Source organism: Papaver somniferum, chromosome 9 (genome assembly GCF_003573695.1).
Source record: "Papaver somniferum cultivar HN1 chromosome 9, ASM357369v1, whole genome shotgun sequence".
Taxonomy (NCBI): Eukaryota; Viridiplantae; Streptophyta; class Magnoliopsida; order Ranunculales; family Papaveraceae; genus Papaver; species Papaver somniferum.
Genome location: NC_039366.1, coordinates 134,662,093 through 134,676,933, shown reverse-complemented (window position 1 = coordinate 134,676,933; position 14,841 = coordinate 134,662,093). Strand labels below are relative to the sequence as shown.

Sequence of the window (14,841 nt, the reverse complement as noted above, 5' to 3'; positions counted from 1 at the left end):
TAGGGTTCATATATAAAACAATGGATTACACTAAGTTGTCTTCTAAAGATGAAACAAATCATGTATGCACAACTATTAACATGGAAAGTGACAAATCTTGGATTACATTCAGGGGTGGATGGAGCAATATGCCCAAATTGTTTGAAATTGTATGTCAACATTCAAAGTGTGAAGAGTTTATGAAAAAATGTGGATTGGGTAAGTTACTTGAGATAAATGTTCCGAAAGATGATCAACAACTGTCACACGCAATTGTTGAACGATTTTGGAAATCTACAAATACTTTTCATTTTCCTACATTTGAAATAGGGCTCACGCCCAATGACTTCTCTTGGTTGACGGGAATAGAAGTAGGAAAATGAGTAAAGCTAAACTATTTGGATTGGAATGCTAATGATGAAAATAAGGAATATTATGTAGAGTATGTTGAAAACCTTTTGCCCAATTTAGTTGAATTTGCTTACAATAAAGCTCAAGAAAAGAAAGACAAGGATAAGAAGAAAGCACTAGCAACCGAGAAAGGGAAAGCCAAAGTAACCGAGAAAGGAAGTGATAGTAAAGAAGAAGATATTGATGAGATGTTGGAACCGAGTGATAGTGAAGAAGAAATTGGTGAAAATGGGGAAAAGATAGTTTATGGTCTTGATGTATACTCATATTTGAAGAATATAAGTGGTGGTATAAAATGTGTAGATTTGTGTGATTGGTTGAAGGCATTTAAAGGAGTGAAGGAAGTCGAAATGGAACCATATTGGGAGGAAATTACTCGAGTTTTCCTTTTGTGGTTAATTGGTCAAGTGCTTATGCCAAATAGTGTATCTACCACTAAGGTAGGATGGTTATTGGAGAGAAGGTCATTAAAAGGAACGGCATGGCAACCATGGGTTGGAAGTGAGCATACCAACAACAAAGTCCTAAAACATTCGTTGAAGTTGTCAAAGAAACGATGTGTTTTCATGGATATTGAAGAAGATAAAGGCTATAGGTACCTGGGGAGAGATGTACATATCAAGTAACTGGTGCATTAGTGATTCCGCCTTGCCCACCTCTACAAAAAGAAATGGTAGATACGGATCGGGAAGCATGTGAGAAGTGCAAAGGTTTGAGGACATGTAAAGCACCCTTCACGGATGCAAGTGTTGAAGAGTATGAGAAATTGTGGGAACTAGTTTCGGTTGGTCCATACTTTGCAAAGGATGAGGCTACATTAGTTCGAGAACTTAACCGGGACGATATTTCCTCATCATCTCAAGATCAATTTCATTTTCCATACCCTCCTCCTATGCAAACAAGTTCTTATATGTATGAAAATGTGAGACTTCGAAATGAGAATGAGAATGTATAGCTTAAGTATCTTCGTAGTCGGGTTCAAATCCTTGAAAAAGAGAATGAGTTGCTTCGAAGTGAGAATGTAAGGCTTCGAAGTGAGAATGAAACTCTACGAAGCTCCTTCAATTCACAAGATTGTTATGCGCCAACTGTTGGGGGATCCTCGAGTCAAGTTTATCCGGATATTGTTAATGAAACTCAAGTTCCGGTCTCGTCCAATCAAGTTTATCCGAATGTTGTTAATGAAACTCAAGTTCCTCCTCAATCATCTAATAGTACTTGGAACAGACAGTGGCTTATGAACCTAATGAATTAGAGCAAGTGGCCAAAATGGATGTTATTTTGTAGACTTGGTGGCTTAAAGAACAATGTCATATTGTAGATTTTTTTGTTAAAAATGAATGTTATTTTGGTTATTGTCTTGTTTAAAAATGAATGTTATTTTGGATTACATGTTATTTTTGGATTTACATGTTATTTTTGGTTAACTGATATGTTATTTTGCTTATTTACACGTTAATTTGGTTATTTTGTGACGTTTTCGTGGTCCTAATTGGTTTTAAATTTATGTGTAGGTACAATGAGTGACAAGAAATCGGATGACAATGTCATTTCTAGACGTCGGAGAAGGAGACGAACTAATGGGGTGATGGTGGTGATGACGTTATTGTGGCAACAATCAATTGCTCTCATGGCTCAACAACCCGAACCGGTTGAGGTAAGAAGAAGACATTCTGCTATTAGGAATAGGGTTCTTCATGATGCTATTATGATGCGTGATTATTTTATCGGTGGTAAACTCACATATTCAGAAAAGAATTTTCATGACCGTTTACGTATGAGAAGAGAATTATTTCTTAAGATTAAAGATGATTTGTGTGAAATGGACACACAGTGGCCTCAAGGAATAGATGCACTAGGAATCTCGGGTCATTCTCAACATATGAAAACTCTAGCTTGTCTTAGGTTACTTGCTACGAGGCAGTCGGCTGACTCAATAGATGATTATGTGTGAATGGGTAAAACAACCCTATATATGTACTTGAAGAGATTTGTTAGAAACATAGTTAGGCGTTATTATAAGGAGTACTTGCGCAACCCAAACCAAGATGACATTAATCACATTTTAGCCAAGAATAAAGCAAGGGGTTTTCCGGGTATGCTTGGGAGTGTGGATTGCATGCATTGGCCTTGGAAGAATTGTCCTTCGTCTTGGGCAGAATATTATGCATCTTATAAAGGTGAACCGACGATAGTGTTGGAGGGGGTTGCTACTTATGATATGTGGTTTTGGCATGCATATTTTGGGAGTCCCTGATCAAATAATGATCTTAATGTTCTTAACACATCTCCATTATTCGATGGCATCTTTGATGAGGAAGCTCCGAAAGTTGATTTTCAAGCAGGTGGTGGAAGATTTGATATGGGTTACTACTTGGCTAATGGGACCTATCCTAAGTTATGCACTATTGTGCAAGCTTATAAAAAACCAGGAAATGAAAGACAAAAATGTTTTACCAAGATGCAAGAAGCGTGTCGGAAATATGTTGAGCGTGCATTTGGGGTTCTACAAGCAAAATGGCGTACAGTGAGAGGTCTGGTTGAATATTGGGATGAAGAAGACTTAAAATTCATAATGTTGGCTTGTGTGATATTGCATAACATGATAATTCAAAATGAGAGGCGAGATGGGGCATGGAGAACCTTTGGAGATGAGGACTATAGGGTTTACCGTGACATTGTACCTCGCGTAGCCGTTAACTATCATGAGTTAAACACATGAACCCTTGTATAATGATCTTCGACTAAGATTGACCAATCATGTTTGGGAGATTTTTGGTAATGAACAAGCGGAGGAAGCACAACAAATGGATGACCGTAAAAAACAAGGTAATAAAAGCTAGTTTCTTTTGGTTGTTTGGACAATTTGTTTATTTTGGTTAATTTGGATGACTAAATGACATTGCATAACATAGATACTTTTGTTGTTTGGAGAAATACTTGTTATCTTAAACTTGTTCCATCAATGTTACATTGCATATTCTTCATGATAACAATCTTTTAATTGAAAGGAAATTACAACTAGGAAAACAATCATAATTGAAAGGAAATTACAACTAGGAAAACAAAAACCATATTACCCATTACTCATCCTCGCTACTTTCTTGCTCCATCAAGTTCCTTTTCTCTAATATCTTGTTTTGTTTACGTTCGAACCAAATTTGGCCGGCACTAGATAACTTAGAAATATCCGTCATCATGATTATTTATACACGTGCCTTTTTCTTTTCTTTGATTCGATTCATATTCTCCTCTTTTAGTTGTTCTTCTTGCCCTTTCAAATAACTTACATTCTCTCGTTGGTTTCACTAAAGTTGGATTCAATGGAATCACTTGAAGAACCATATTTTGCTTGTTTAAGAGCTTGAAGATCTTTCTTCACGGATCCTCTTTACAATTGACTCCCATATCTTCCTTCTCGACACCGTCGGCACCATGGACACCCTCGACACCAATATCATCAACAACCTGGATCACGGGTTGTGGGTGTAGCGGGGGTATATCGACATATTTGGTGTAATCATAACCGGGTTCACTCTTGTATATCTCGTAGCACTCATCAAGGATGAAGGGTCTCCCATGTATCTTGTGGAAATCACACCGACCACGTATCAACTACAATGTAAACTTATCATATTAGTATTCATTTACAAACATAATGAGCAATACGTATGAAACAAAAATACTTACCATGTGCTCGGCTCCGTAACCACTTACTCGTCCACTTCGATATAGTTTTCCAAGAACGGCGACAAATAGCTTAATGTCTTTCTTTATAGCATATATTCGGTTTTCTAAACTAGTTTTGTCTCTATCATTTGGGTTACCTTTCATTTTCTCGACAAATAATGGAACAATTCGATCCCAATATTTGGTTTTTCCTTGATGCACACCAACACTACCATCACCCGTTATTGTTATATGTGCTTCGCAAAGAGCTACATCTTCATCCGTAGTAAATTTAATTTGTTGCTTCCTACGAGCTTTTTGGGTTGAAGTAGTCGGTATTGGTGAAGAAGACATGGATGGAGAGTGTTGAATCGAAAGGAATAAGAAAACTTCAACACAAAAATAGAGTAGAATGAAATTGAGTTGGAGTTGGAGTGGAATGAATGAAGAGAAAAGAGTTGGAGTGGTTGGTTTTATAGGCTGAAATGTAGCCGTTGTGAAAAAAAAAAATCAAATATCAAACGGGAGACAATCTCCCGTTTGTTTCTTAAAAACCACTGAGACGGTGGACAGTCTCCCGTAAATGTAAGAAACTAAACTAAAACGGGAGACAGTCCCCCACTAAGACATAAATTAACGGGAGATAGTATCCTGTTTTATTTTACTTTTCATGACGGGAGATAGTCCCCCGTCTAGTGTTCCACTCCCAACCACTCGTTCGTTTGAACGAGTGGCTGAACGTTTTTGGTTGAAATGGTGCCTCAACACTACCCATAATTTGGTCTAATGGGGTCTAATTGGTAGTGCACTCCTTCTTTTGAAAGAGTGACACTACCCATAGGATTTGATCTAAGGAGTGTCACGGTTCCGCTCTGTTACCACTGGAGTCTGGAATTGAAACAGAATGTGAATGGATTATATGAATATGAATCTGGGTTTGGGCCTTGAACTATTGGATAAATTTATTTGGCTTCGCCGAACTCACCTCTACTCTAGAAGCCCGGCTTGCGAGGCGTCCCTTTCCAAGCAGGCAGGGGTGTGCAATGGACGGACGGATGCGGATTAGGGGTCACCCACGTCCAATCCGTCAAAGTTGCGGATTTGGAAAATCCAACCATATCCGGCCCAATCACAGACATCCGTGGATCGACGGATGATATGGGCCGGATGCGGAGTAACCGCGGATTTAACCAAAAAAAAAATATTTTTTTTATTGGTAAAGAAGATTATATAGATCAAAAAGGAGAGGGTACCAAATACAGTCAAAATGGTCGTCAAATTTGCTAGGATCATTAAGATTGTGTGTGAAACCAAATCTTGAGAGAGAGACATAGAGAGCGCGATGGAGGGAAGAAACTTATTCAATTGGATCGAAAAAGTTTTGAGATCTCATTGGATACTTTTGGGGATCGTGAGTTGATTAAGGTGTTGGAGAGATGATGGGGAGGTGTTAGGGTTTGGGTGATTGATTTACTTAAATTCATTCACAGAGGGAAGAACAAAGCTTTGAGGTCTGAAGAAGAGGATGGAGATAACATTTTCGAAGTTAAGGTTCAGAATAATGCAGAAGTGGTATTAGGATTTCTAGACACAAGAAAGGTGATGGTGATAAGGGAGTGAGTATTTGCATCCCTAGTGGGGATAACAAGAGTTGTTGGTCAATTATGGCAGAGGTTTTAGATTGCTCTATGGAGAAGGTAGGGTTAAAAAAGGTTGTGCAGGAGGTCCCTAAGGAGATTGATTTTCCTGGAATGGTTAACCAATCTAAATCTAAGATTATTAGATCAGGATTGGTAGTCTTATCTCACAAGCTAAACTGGAACAGGGTAGCAGTCTCAATCAAACGAGAGATGGGGATACGAAGGTACATCATGATACATGTTTTCAATGATTTAGAAGGAGTTTTTCAGCTGGAAGAGGAGGAGTGGAAACAACTTTGGAAACCATTGAGGCGGCGGGATGAACGTGTAGACTTTCATTTTGCTATTTCAGGGGGATTATCAAGGAGGATGAAGGATAAGAATTTGGTGGATAGTAGTAAGAGAAGACGGGAGAGGGAATTATGTTTTCTATTAGTAAAACAATGGTTTAAAGTTAGGGGTTACACAAGTCAAAATGGTCGTCAAATTTGCTAGCAAAAATTGGAAATGTGATTTCTACAGGAGGGTTCTCAAGAATAGCTACTGAAACTTTAAAGTTAGAGGGTTTCCATTTTTTTATAGTGGCGGTGAATGGTACTCTGACACAGATTCCGGTGGTGGTGGAGATGGAGATGGAGAAGGAGAAGGTGGTGCTGAAGGTGGAATGTGATCTGAATTACAAGGAGGAAAGATAGCTATCAGAGGCGGATTATGGGCGTGAACTGAGGAAGTTTGATGCAGCCGTTGGAGAAATTTCAAAATTCAAAAATACGGTAGATGCTGAGTTGGTGGCGCGGAATGAGGAGTTAGTTAGGGAAAAGTCAGCTGGTAGTGAGTCAGAAAATGTTAATGATTCAGCTGAGTCAGTTGCAGCTGTTTCAACTGGTACGAGAGGTTGGATTTATCAGCCCAAGTCAAAGACTAATTTGAATTCTGGTTGTATGGTGGTCTTTGGTCAAAATTTGACCGTTGCTTGTTCTAATTCAAATGAAAAAGGAAGCGATAATACCAATTCATTTAGAGAGAGGGTAGAAGCAACATAAAACAGGGAGCAGAAGGGTATGGGGAATATCCATGAGGGGATAGTAGAAATCAATATGTTTTCTAGTATCGAGAATCAGGTGGTGTCGAAACTAGGAGATGTTCAATTATCACATACTGAGAGTATGGAGAAGGTGATGGAGGCTACGGAGCTTATGTTAAAACATTGTTGTGCGTATGGAGGTGTTTGTGAGGGGTATAAGAATAAGCTAACAGAGGTGGTGATGAAACAAGTGCATAAGTATAAAGAAAGATTCAGGAAGGCAAATGCTAGGAAAAATAATGTGGCTGTGGAGAAGATAGAAGAGGGTTGGGTGAGGGAGTTTGGTGTTGGTTAATGAAGTCAACACTAACACAATAGTAAATATGGAAGAGATTGTGAATCAATTGGAAGTTGGTAATGGATTGTAAAATCATAAATTGGAATGTTAAAGGGCTGAATGCTTTTGATAAAATGTCAGCATTAAAGGAGTTGATTTGGAATCAGAAATGTGACATTTGTTTGGTGCAGGAAACTAAAATTATGAAGATGAATAGGTGGTTAGTGAAGCAATTGTGGTTTGATGAGGATTTTGATTGGTTGTATCTTCCTTCTGTAGGGAGTCATGGTAATAGTGGGGGTTTATTGTCTATCTGGAACACAAATAAAGTTGTGAAGTAGAAGAAAGGATGGGAGTTAATAACATCATTTTTGGGTTGTGTTCTAAGGTGAATGGTAAGAAGTGGGCAGTGTGTAATGTTTATTCTCCTTGTAGTTATAACGAAAGGGAGGAGTTTTGGAAGGATCTGGAGGTGGTAAGGAGTTAGTGGAATGGTCCATTATGTGTTGCTGGTGATATGAATGCAGTGAAAAGTGAAGAAGAGAGAAATAAAGGTGAAGGAGAGTCTAGAAATAATAATTTCTTGAATGATTACATTATGAAGAATGAGTTGGTGGATATGCCATTTGTTGGGGGAGCATTTATTTGGTATGACATGACAGAGGATCCTCTTCTTTGTAGGCCGGATAGGTTTCTTCTAAGTATTGATTTTGATTTACTTTTTCCAGATTCTATTCAAGTTTCTCTAACAAGAGTGGTTTCAGATCATAAGCCTTTGATGTTGGTGACTAAGCCTAGTATAAAGAGTAAACCTTACTTTAAGTTTGAAAATGGGTGCCTGCTGCATAAGGACTTTTTCAAGAATGTGGAGAAATGGTGGGGAATTATGGAGTTCCAGGGGCAAGCTAGTTTTGTGTTCTTTAAAAAGCTTCAAAATTTAAAGTTTTTCTTAAAGAGTGGAGTAGGAAGGAGTTTGGTGGTCTTAAAAAGGAAAAGGAGGAGCTTAATAAGAAGATTAATGTGCTGGATCAGATGGAGGAAACACATAAGCTTTCTGATGAGCAGTTTGAGGAGAGGTTGAAGAGTTTGTTGCAATTGAAGAAGATAAAATCTATTGAGGCAAGGAAGTGGCATGCTAGAGCTAAGCAGAATGAATTTAGGTGGGGGGATTCTAACACCTCTTATTTTCATAGAATTGCTAATGCTAGGAAGAAGATAAACACAATAGCTAAGCTGGAGATTGATGGGATGGAAAGTTTTGAGCAGGAGAGTATAAAAGCTGAAATGAGAAGTTATTATGAAGGACTTTTTACTGAAAATAATGAAGTGTCATTTTCTTTTGATAATCTATTTTTTCCAAGTATTGCTGAGGGAGAGAAGGAAGAGTTGGAAAGGGAGTTTTCTGAAGCTGAAGTGTATGATGTTGTTAAGCATTTTGGTACCAATAAATATCTAGGGCCTGATGGGTTTTCTATGGAGTTTTACAAGATATGTTTGCCTATAATTAAAACTGATTTCATGAAGTTGATGGCTGAATTTTTTAGGTTTGGTTCTTGGGATTGGAGGTTGAATTGTTCTTTCATTTCTCTTGTTCCAAAGAAGGAGGATTCTTGTACTTCTAAGGATTTTAGGCCTTTGAGTCTTTTGGGTAGTGCTTATAAAATTCTTTCAAAGGTTCCAGCAAATAAGTTGAAAACTATGATGCATAAATTAGTTCCAGATTCACAGGGTGCTTTTATTAAGGGAAAGCAAATTTTGGACGGTGTTCTTATTGCAGGAGAATGTGTGGATAGCTGGTTCAAAGATAGAAAACCAGGTATTCTTTATAAAATAGATATGGAGAAGGCTTTTGATAATGTGAGGTGGAGCTCTTTATTGAGAATTCTTGAGAAGCATGGTTTTGGTAGAAAATGGATATCTTAGATTAGGTGGTGTATTTCAACATCTCATATTTCAGTTCTTGTGAATGGGAGTTCCACAAAGAAATTCAAACCATCTAAAGGATTAAGACAAGGTGATTCTCTTTCACCTTTCTTATTTTTACTTGTGGTGGAGATTTTGTCAAAGTTAATTGATGATGCTGTTAGGAGGGATCAATTGAAAGGTTTTCAGGTAGTTGAAGGTGGGATCATGATTTCTCATTTACAATTTGTTGATGACACCTTATTGTTTGTGGATGCTAATGAGGAGGAGGTGAGAATATTGTTGTTGATTCTTAGTTCTTTTGAGATTTTGACTGGAATGAAGTTGAACTTGGAGAAAAGCTCCATGATTACATGTTAAATATTTTGGTTTGCCTATTGGTGCTACTGCTAGGTGTTCTTCAGTTTGGGATGAGGTGGTGAAGAGAATGGAAGTAAAATTGGCTTATTCGAAGAAGAAATTTATTTCTAAGGCTGTGAGGTTAGTTTCAATAAGAAGTTGTTTAGCTAGTTTACCTGTTTATTTTCTTTCTTTAATTCCTATTCCAGCCAATGTGGAGAAGAAACTGAACAAGCTTATGAGAAGATTTCTTTGGGGTTCTACTGATGTTAGAAGGAAAATGAGCTGGGTTTCTTGGCTTAAAGTTTCTAAACCTAAATCTTTAGGTGGATTGGGTGTGAAGAATTTGAAATGTACAAGTCAAGCTCTTAAAACTAAATGGGTAGGGAGATACGCAACTGAAAAGAAAGCTTTATGGAGGAGGGTAGTGCAACAAAAGCTAAAGAATAAGGAGGAAGCTAGTCTGCCAACTAATGATGATACTGCTATTGGGAGGAGTAATTGGAAGAGTATTCTCAATAATACTTCTTTTGTGGATAAGGAGGTGAAATTTAATTTTAACAATGGTAAATCAATAAGGTTTTGGCTTGATGATTGGATTGCAACAGGTGCTTTGAAAGCAAGATATCCATCAATTTACAAGGCTTGCAGGAATAAGAATGCTTCAATTGATGACATGATTGAGAATGACAGATTAACTTGTCAAGTGAGAAGAAGATTGAATCAGAATGAGCAGTTTGAATGGGACATGCTCTGCAATGAGTTAGGTCCAGTTCATGGATTGAATGAAGAAGCTGATTCTGTGGATATTATGGGAGGGTTTACAGTGAAGAAGTGTTATAAGTTTTCGGTTCAGGAGAAGGAAATTTGTGATTTCAATAAGTTCTTGTGGAAACAAGGTGTTCCACCAAAGGTGAGTTTTATGTTATAGGCTGCTTTTCACAATTCTTTGCCTGTTTTTTCAATGTTGAATCACAGAGGGGTGAATACTCAAGATGCTAATTGTCCTTTTTGTAAGAGAGAAGAGGAAACAATATATCATATTTTCTGTAATTGTTCTTTTGCTTATGAGGTTTGATCTTACTTCATTAAATCTTTTAGAGTTTCTTGGGTGTGGCATGATACTGTGAAGAAGAATTTTGAAGCTTGGCAGATGAATAAGCTGACTGGCAGATGTAGGGAGGTTTGGTGGAAGGTTAACTATGCAGTGTGTTAGCACTTGAGGAAAGAAAGAGGTAACAGGGTGTTTGGAGGGAGAGCAAAGACAACTAAAGAGGTTATTATGTTGGTGAAGCAGACAATTGTTTTGTGGTTTTTTGATAAGGATGTTTTTAAAAGCTTCTATTAATCAGGTCTTGTTTCATTGGGAAACAGTTTTGCATATTTGATTTTGTTTAACTGTTCGTAGGTCTTTTGTACATATATTTTTTCTTTAATATAACATTCCTTATTCAAAAAAAAAGAGGAGAAGGTACAAAAGGCTTGTACCACCCTCAAGGAGTTACAAAGACAAGAAGGAGAAAAAGAGAAGAAAGCTAAAGAAGTAACAAACTACTTCTAAATCTATAGGAAATCAAAATACAATTTAGGCCAACTTGCCATTACATCAGTAAAGGAAGGAGATTCAAGATCTTTAAAGACCAAACACCAAATAAAAAGAACATACTTGATTTTCTGCTGAACTGCAATGACAGTACTTGCATTGTTGTTGAAGACCCGTGCATTCCTTTCATTCCATATGCTCCAAATTATTGCAACAGAAATCATATGCCAGATTTGGACTTGTTGTGTATTAGGAAGAGTAATGTTCCAAGACAGGAGCATTGTAAATATGTTATCAGGCGTAACAAACTTCCATTTCAACTTATCTTTAAAGTGAGACCAGATTTTTTCAGCAAAATCACAATACAAGAAAATGTGAGTAATATATTCATGATGATTGCAAAAAGGACAAGAAAGAGTAACTTTAATACTCTTCTTCTAAGCATATCTTTGGTAGGTACGCTGTTATGAGCTATAGTCCATAAGAAGAAGGAGATCTTTGGAGGGAGCTTCAGACCCCAGATGAACTTGAAGATATGCAGCTTACTTGCATAAATGTCATTGTTAGCAAGAACATCATAAGTAGATTTAACAGAAAACTCTCCCTTATCGCCAATAGAGCAAACAATGATATCATCTGATGTGCTATTTAAAACAACTTGACTTAAATCACTTTGAATGTTTCACCAATTCTTGCCTTGCTGAAGAATTTAACCGTTCTAGTGATCTTCAAGAACACCATAAACTTCAGCCACTGTCAAATTTTTTTCTCTAGAAACAAAAAAAAGATTTGGATATTTAGAGTGAAGAGGTTCATCAGTTAACCAATTATCCATCCAAAACCTTGTACCAGTACCAGAGTTAACTTTAAATCTTATGTGACTTCTAAAAATTGAACTGCATTTCATGATACCCTTCTACAAAGACCTGCCATATGTAATAGTTGGATATTTAGAAAACCAATTCAAGGCTTCAGTGCCATATTTTTCTGCAATGATACTTCTCCATAAAGCTGTTTTCTCAATGGCAAATCTCCACTGCCATTTAGACAAGAGAGCTTTATTCATCTTTCTCAGACTTTTAACACCCAAACCTCCAAATTTTCTCCTTTTACCAACATCAGGCCATTTGACTAGATATAACTTCTTTTTTCCTTTTGTCATTCCATAGGAAATCTCTCATGAGTTTTTCAAGTTTCTTAGCAACAGAAGCATGCATAATAAAGAGAGACATGTAATACACAGGAAGGCTTGCAAGGACACTATTTATGAGGGTTGTTTTACCTGCTCTGCTAAGAATAGACTTCTGCCAACCACCAAGATATTGTTTGCACTTGTCAAAAACTTTGTCCCATTAAGCTACTCCACCACTCTTATCACCAAGAGGAATCCCCAAATAAATAGTTGGCGAAAAACCCGTGTAACAGCCCAGAACAGAAGAAAACTGCAGAAGATCACCAGAAAAACCAACACCAAAAATCTCACTTTTTACAAAATTTATTTTAAGGCCAGTTAGCTGCTCAAAGAAAGAAGAAGAAGACTCGAGTGTTGAATCTGCTCAATATCAGCATCAAGAAAGATCAAAGTGTCATATGCAAATTGCAGATGACTAATGAGTGTACCACCTTCTGCAACTTTAAAACCTGAAATCAAACCTTGTTCTTGAGCTTTTTTAATCATAAAAGAGAGAGCCTCACCCACCAAAAGAAATAAAAAGGGAGAAATAGGATCTCCCTGCCTGATTTCTTTTTTGACTTGAAATAACCAGCAGAAGAACCATTTATTAAGATTGAGAATCTTACAATCTCCACACAACATTTCACCCAGTTCCTCCATCTTTCCCCAAAACCCATAAGAGATAAAATTTCATCTAAGAACTCCCAATTAACATGGTCAAAAGCCTTCTTAAAATCCACCTTTACTAGCAATCCTGGTTTCCCACATCTTATTCTTGAGTCAATGAGTTAATTAGCTACAAGAACTCCATCTAAGATATGTCTATTCTTTATGAAAGCAGTCTGGTGAATAGAGATAATGTCAGGCAAAACAGTTTTGAATCTGTCAGCTAATATTTTAGAAATGATTTTGTAAACACCATGAACAAGACTTATTGGTCTTACGTCTTTTATCGCCTCAATGGTATCTTTCTTGGGAATGAGAGCTATAAAAGTATTTTTAAGCCTCCAATCCAAGAAACTCTTTTGTTGCAGTTCCTTGATAACCAGCATCAGATTATCTTTAATGATATCCCAAACAAGAACATAAAAACTTACAGGAAAACCATCTGGCCCTGGTGTCTTTGATTGACCTAATATTTTCACTGCAGATAAGCATTCTTCTACATAAATTTCACTCTCAATCCAAGATTTAACATCTTCAGTAATTCTGTTGAAGTGCATAAATTCCATAGATACATTCCTTGCATATTGAGACTGAAAAATATCTTGGAAAAACTTCACAATGTCATCTTTAATCCCTTCTTGATCATAAGTCATAACCCCATTCACTTTGATTGCACCAAAATTGTGATTCAAAATTATCATTCGAAAATATCCCGGAACAGTGATATGTGTTGTGATGTTATTTTGGAATGTTTCGAATTGATCCAAAGAGAAATACAAAATTTTCAAAAGAGATTGAGTTTATGTCAAAGAGGATATCTTTCTAAAAGTGGCAGATTGATGTTTATGCATGTTCTTTCCAGCTTACCAGTTTATTGTTTGTCTTTATTTCAAATGCCAATGGCAGTAGAGAAGAGATGGAGAAGATCATGAGGCAGTTTCTTTGGAGTTCAACATCTAAGAAATTGAAGAGAAGATAGGTTGGTTGGAAGAAGATTATCCCGTCTAAGGAGAGATGAGGTGTTGGAATCAAGAAGCTGAGACTCGTGAATAATGCCCTTTATGCAAAGTAGATTTGGAGATACGGGAATGAGCAAAATACATTATGGAGAAGGATTGTTAACCAAAAATTGGGGGAAACCCTAAGGCTTTTTTCCCTAATGCTACAAACAAGCTAGTAGGAAAAAGCTTATGGGATGGTATCCTAAATTCAGTTCCGAACATTGAGCAATGCACTGCAATCCAAGTGAATAATGGCATTATGGTCATGTTTTGTAAGGATAAGTGGCTTAGTGGCCAAGCTCCTAAGCTAATGTTTCCTGCTCTTTTCAAGATTAGTAATAAAAAAGAGGCTAGGATATGTTGGATGTAAGTGACAATAATAGCTGTAATTTTTCATTCTGCAAGTTACTAAAAGAGAAGGAAATTGAAGATGTGGCTCATCTTTTGAATTTACTACCTAACATAGATAGTGATCAGAGGGTTTGGCAGGTGGCGACTAAAGGTTTCTCTGTAGCAGAATGTTATAAAGCCTTAAAAGATGATGGTCTCTTGATGTTTCCTTATAAGTGTATTTGGAATCCTAGAATTTATCAAAAGGTTATTTTCTTTATTTGGACTCTATGTTATAGTGTTGCTCCTATTTTGGATTCTAATTCATACATGAATAAAATTATGGTAAATGGTTGTCTTCTATCCAAGAAGTCAGCTGAATCAAGACAACATATCTTCCTTCACTGTGAAACAACCAGGTCAGTGTGGCATTACTTCATGAATGATTATAAATTGCAGTGGGTTTTTCATGATTCAGTGAAAAGTAACATCTGAGAATGGATAAAGAAGAAATGCAAGAACAACTCTGTCAAGAAAAGAATATGGGATCTATATCCATTTGCTATTTGGTGGACAATTTGTATTGAGAGGAATGCATGACTATTTAACGGGAAATACAAGACTTTGAAGGACTTAATTAATAGTGTCAAGATCAATATTTTTAAGGTGTGTTGGAACAAACATCTTTGGAGACATTTATCTAAACACTGTCTTAAATAACTGGGGTGTTGTAATGTCTTAATCACTGTCTTCATAGCTTGATAGCTTTATGGTTTTTTTTTTTTTTTTTTTTTTTTTTTTTTTT

General features: G+C 36.8%; 1 protein-coding gene across 1 annotated transcript; it reads left to right on the top strand.

Moving 5' to 3' along the window:
- The first annotated feature begins 6,760 nt into the window (after positions 1–6,760).
- LOC113312608 lies at positions 6,761–10,324 on the top strand. Its single transcript, XM_026561348.1, has 7 exons — positions 6,761–7,054; positions 7,252–7,348; positions 7,588–7,936; positions 8,026–8,876; positions 9,018–9,264; positions 9,377–10,235; positions 10,301–10,324. Exons 1-7 carry the CDS (start codon positions 6,761–6,763, stop codon positions 10,322–10,324), a joined length of 2,721 nt encoding a protein of 906 aa, XP_026417133.1.
- Positions 10,325–14,841: the final 4,517 nt, after the last annotated feature.

Coding starts and splice junctions, on each gene's coding strand:
- LOC113312608 (XM_026561348.1), top strand. CDS start 6,761: ATGGGGAATATCCATGAGGGGATAGTAGAAATCAATATGTTTTCTAGT. Junction 7,937..8,025: donor TTCAAGAATGTGGAGAAATG/GTGGGGAATTAT, acceptor AGAGTGGAGTAG/GAAGGAGTTTGGTGGTCTTA. Junction 8,877..9,017: donor GTTCAAAGATAGAAAACCAG/GTATTCTTTATA, acceptor CTCATATTTCAG/TTCTTGTGAATGGGAGTTCC.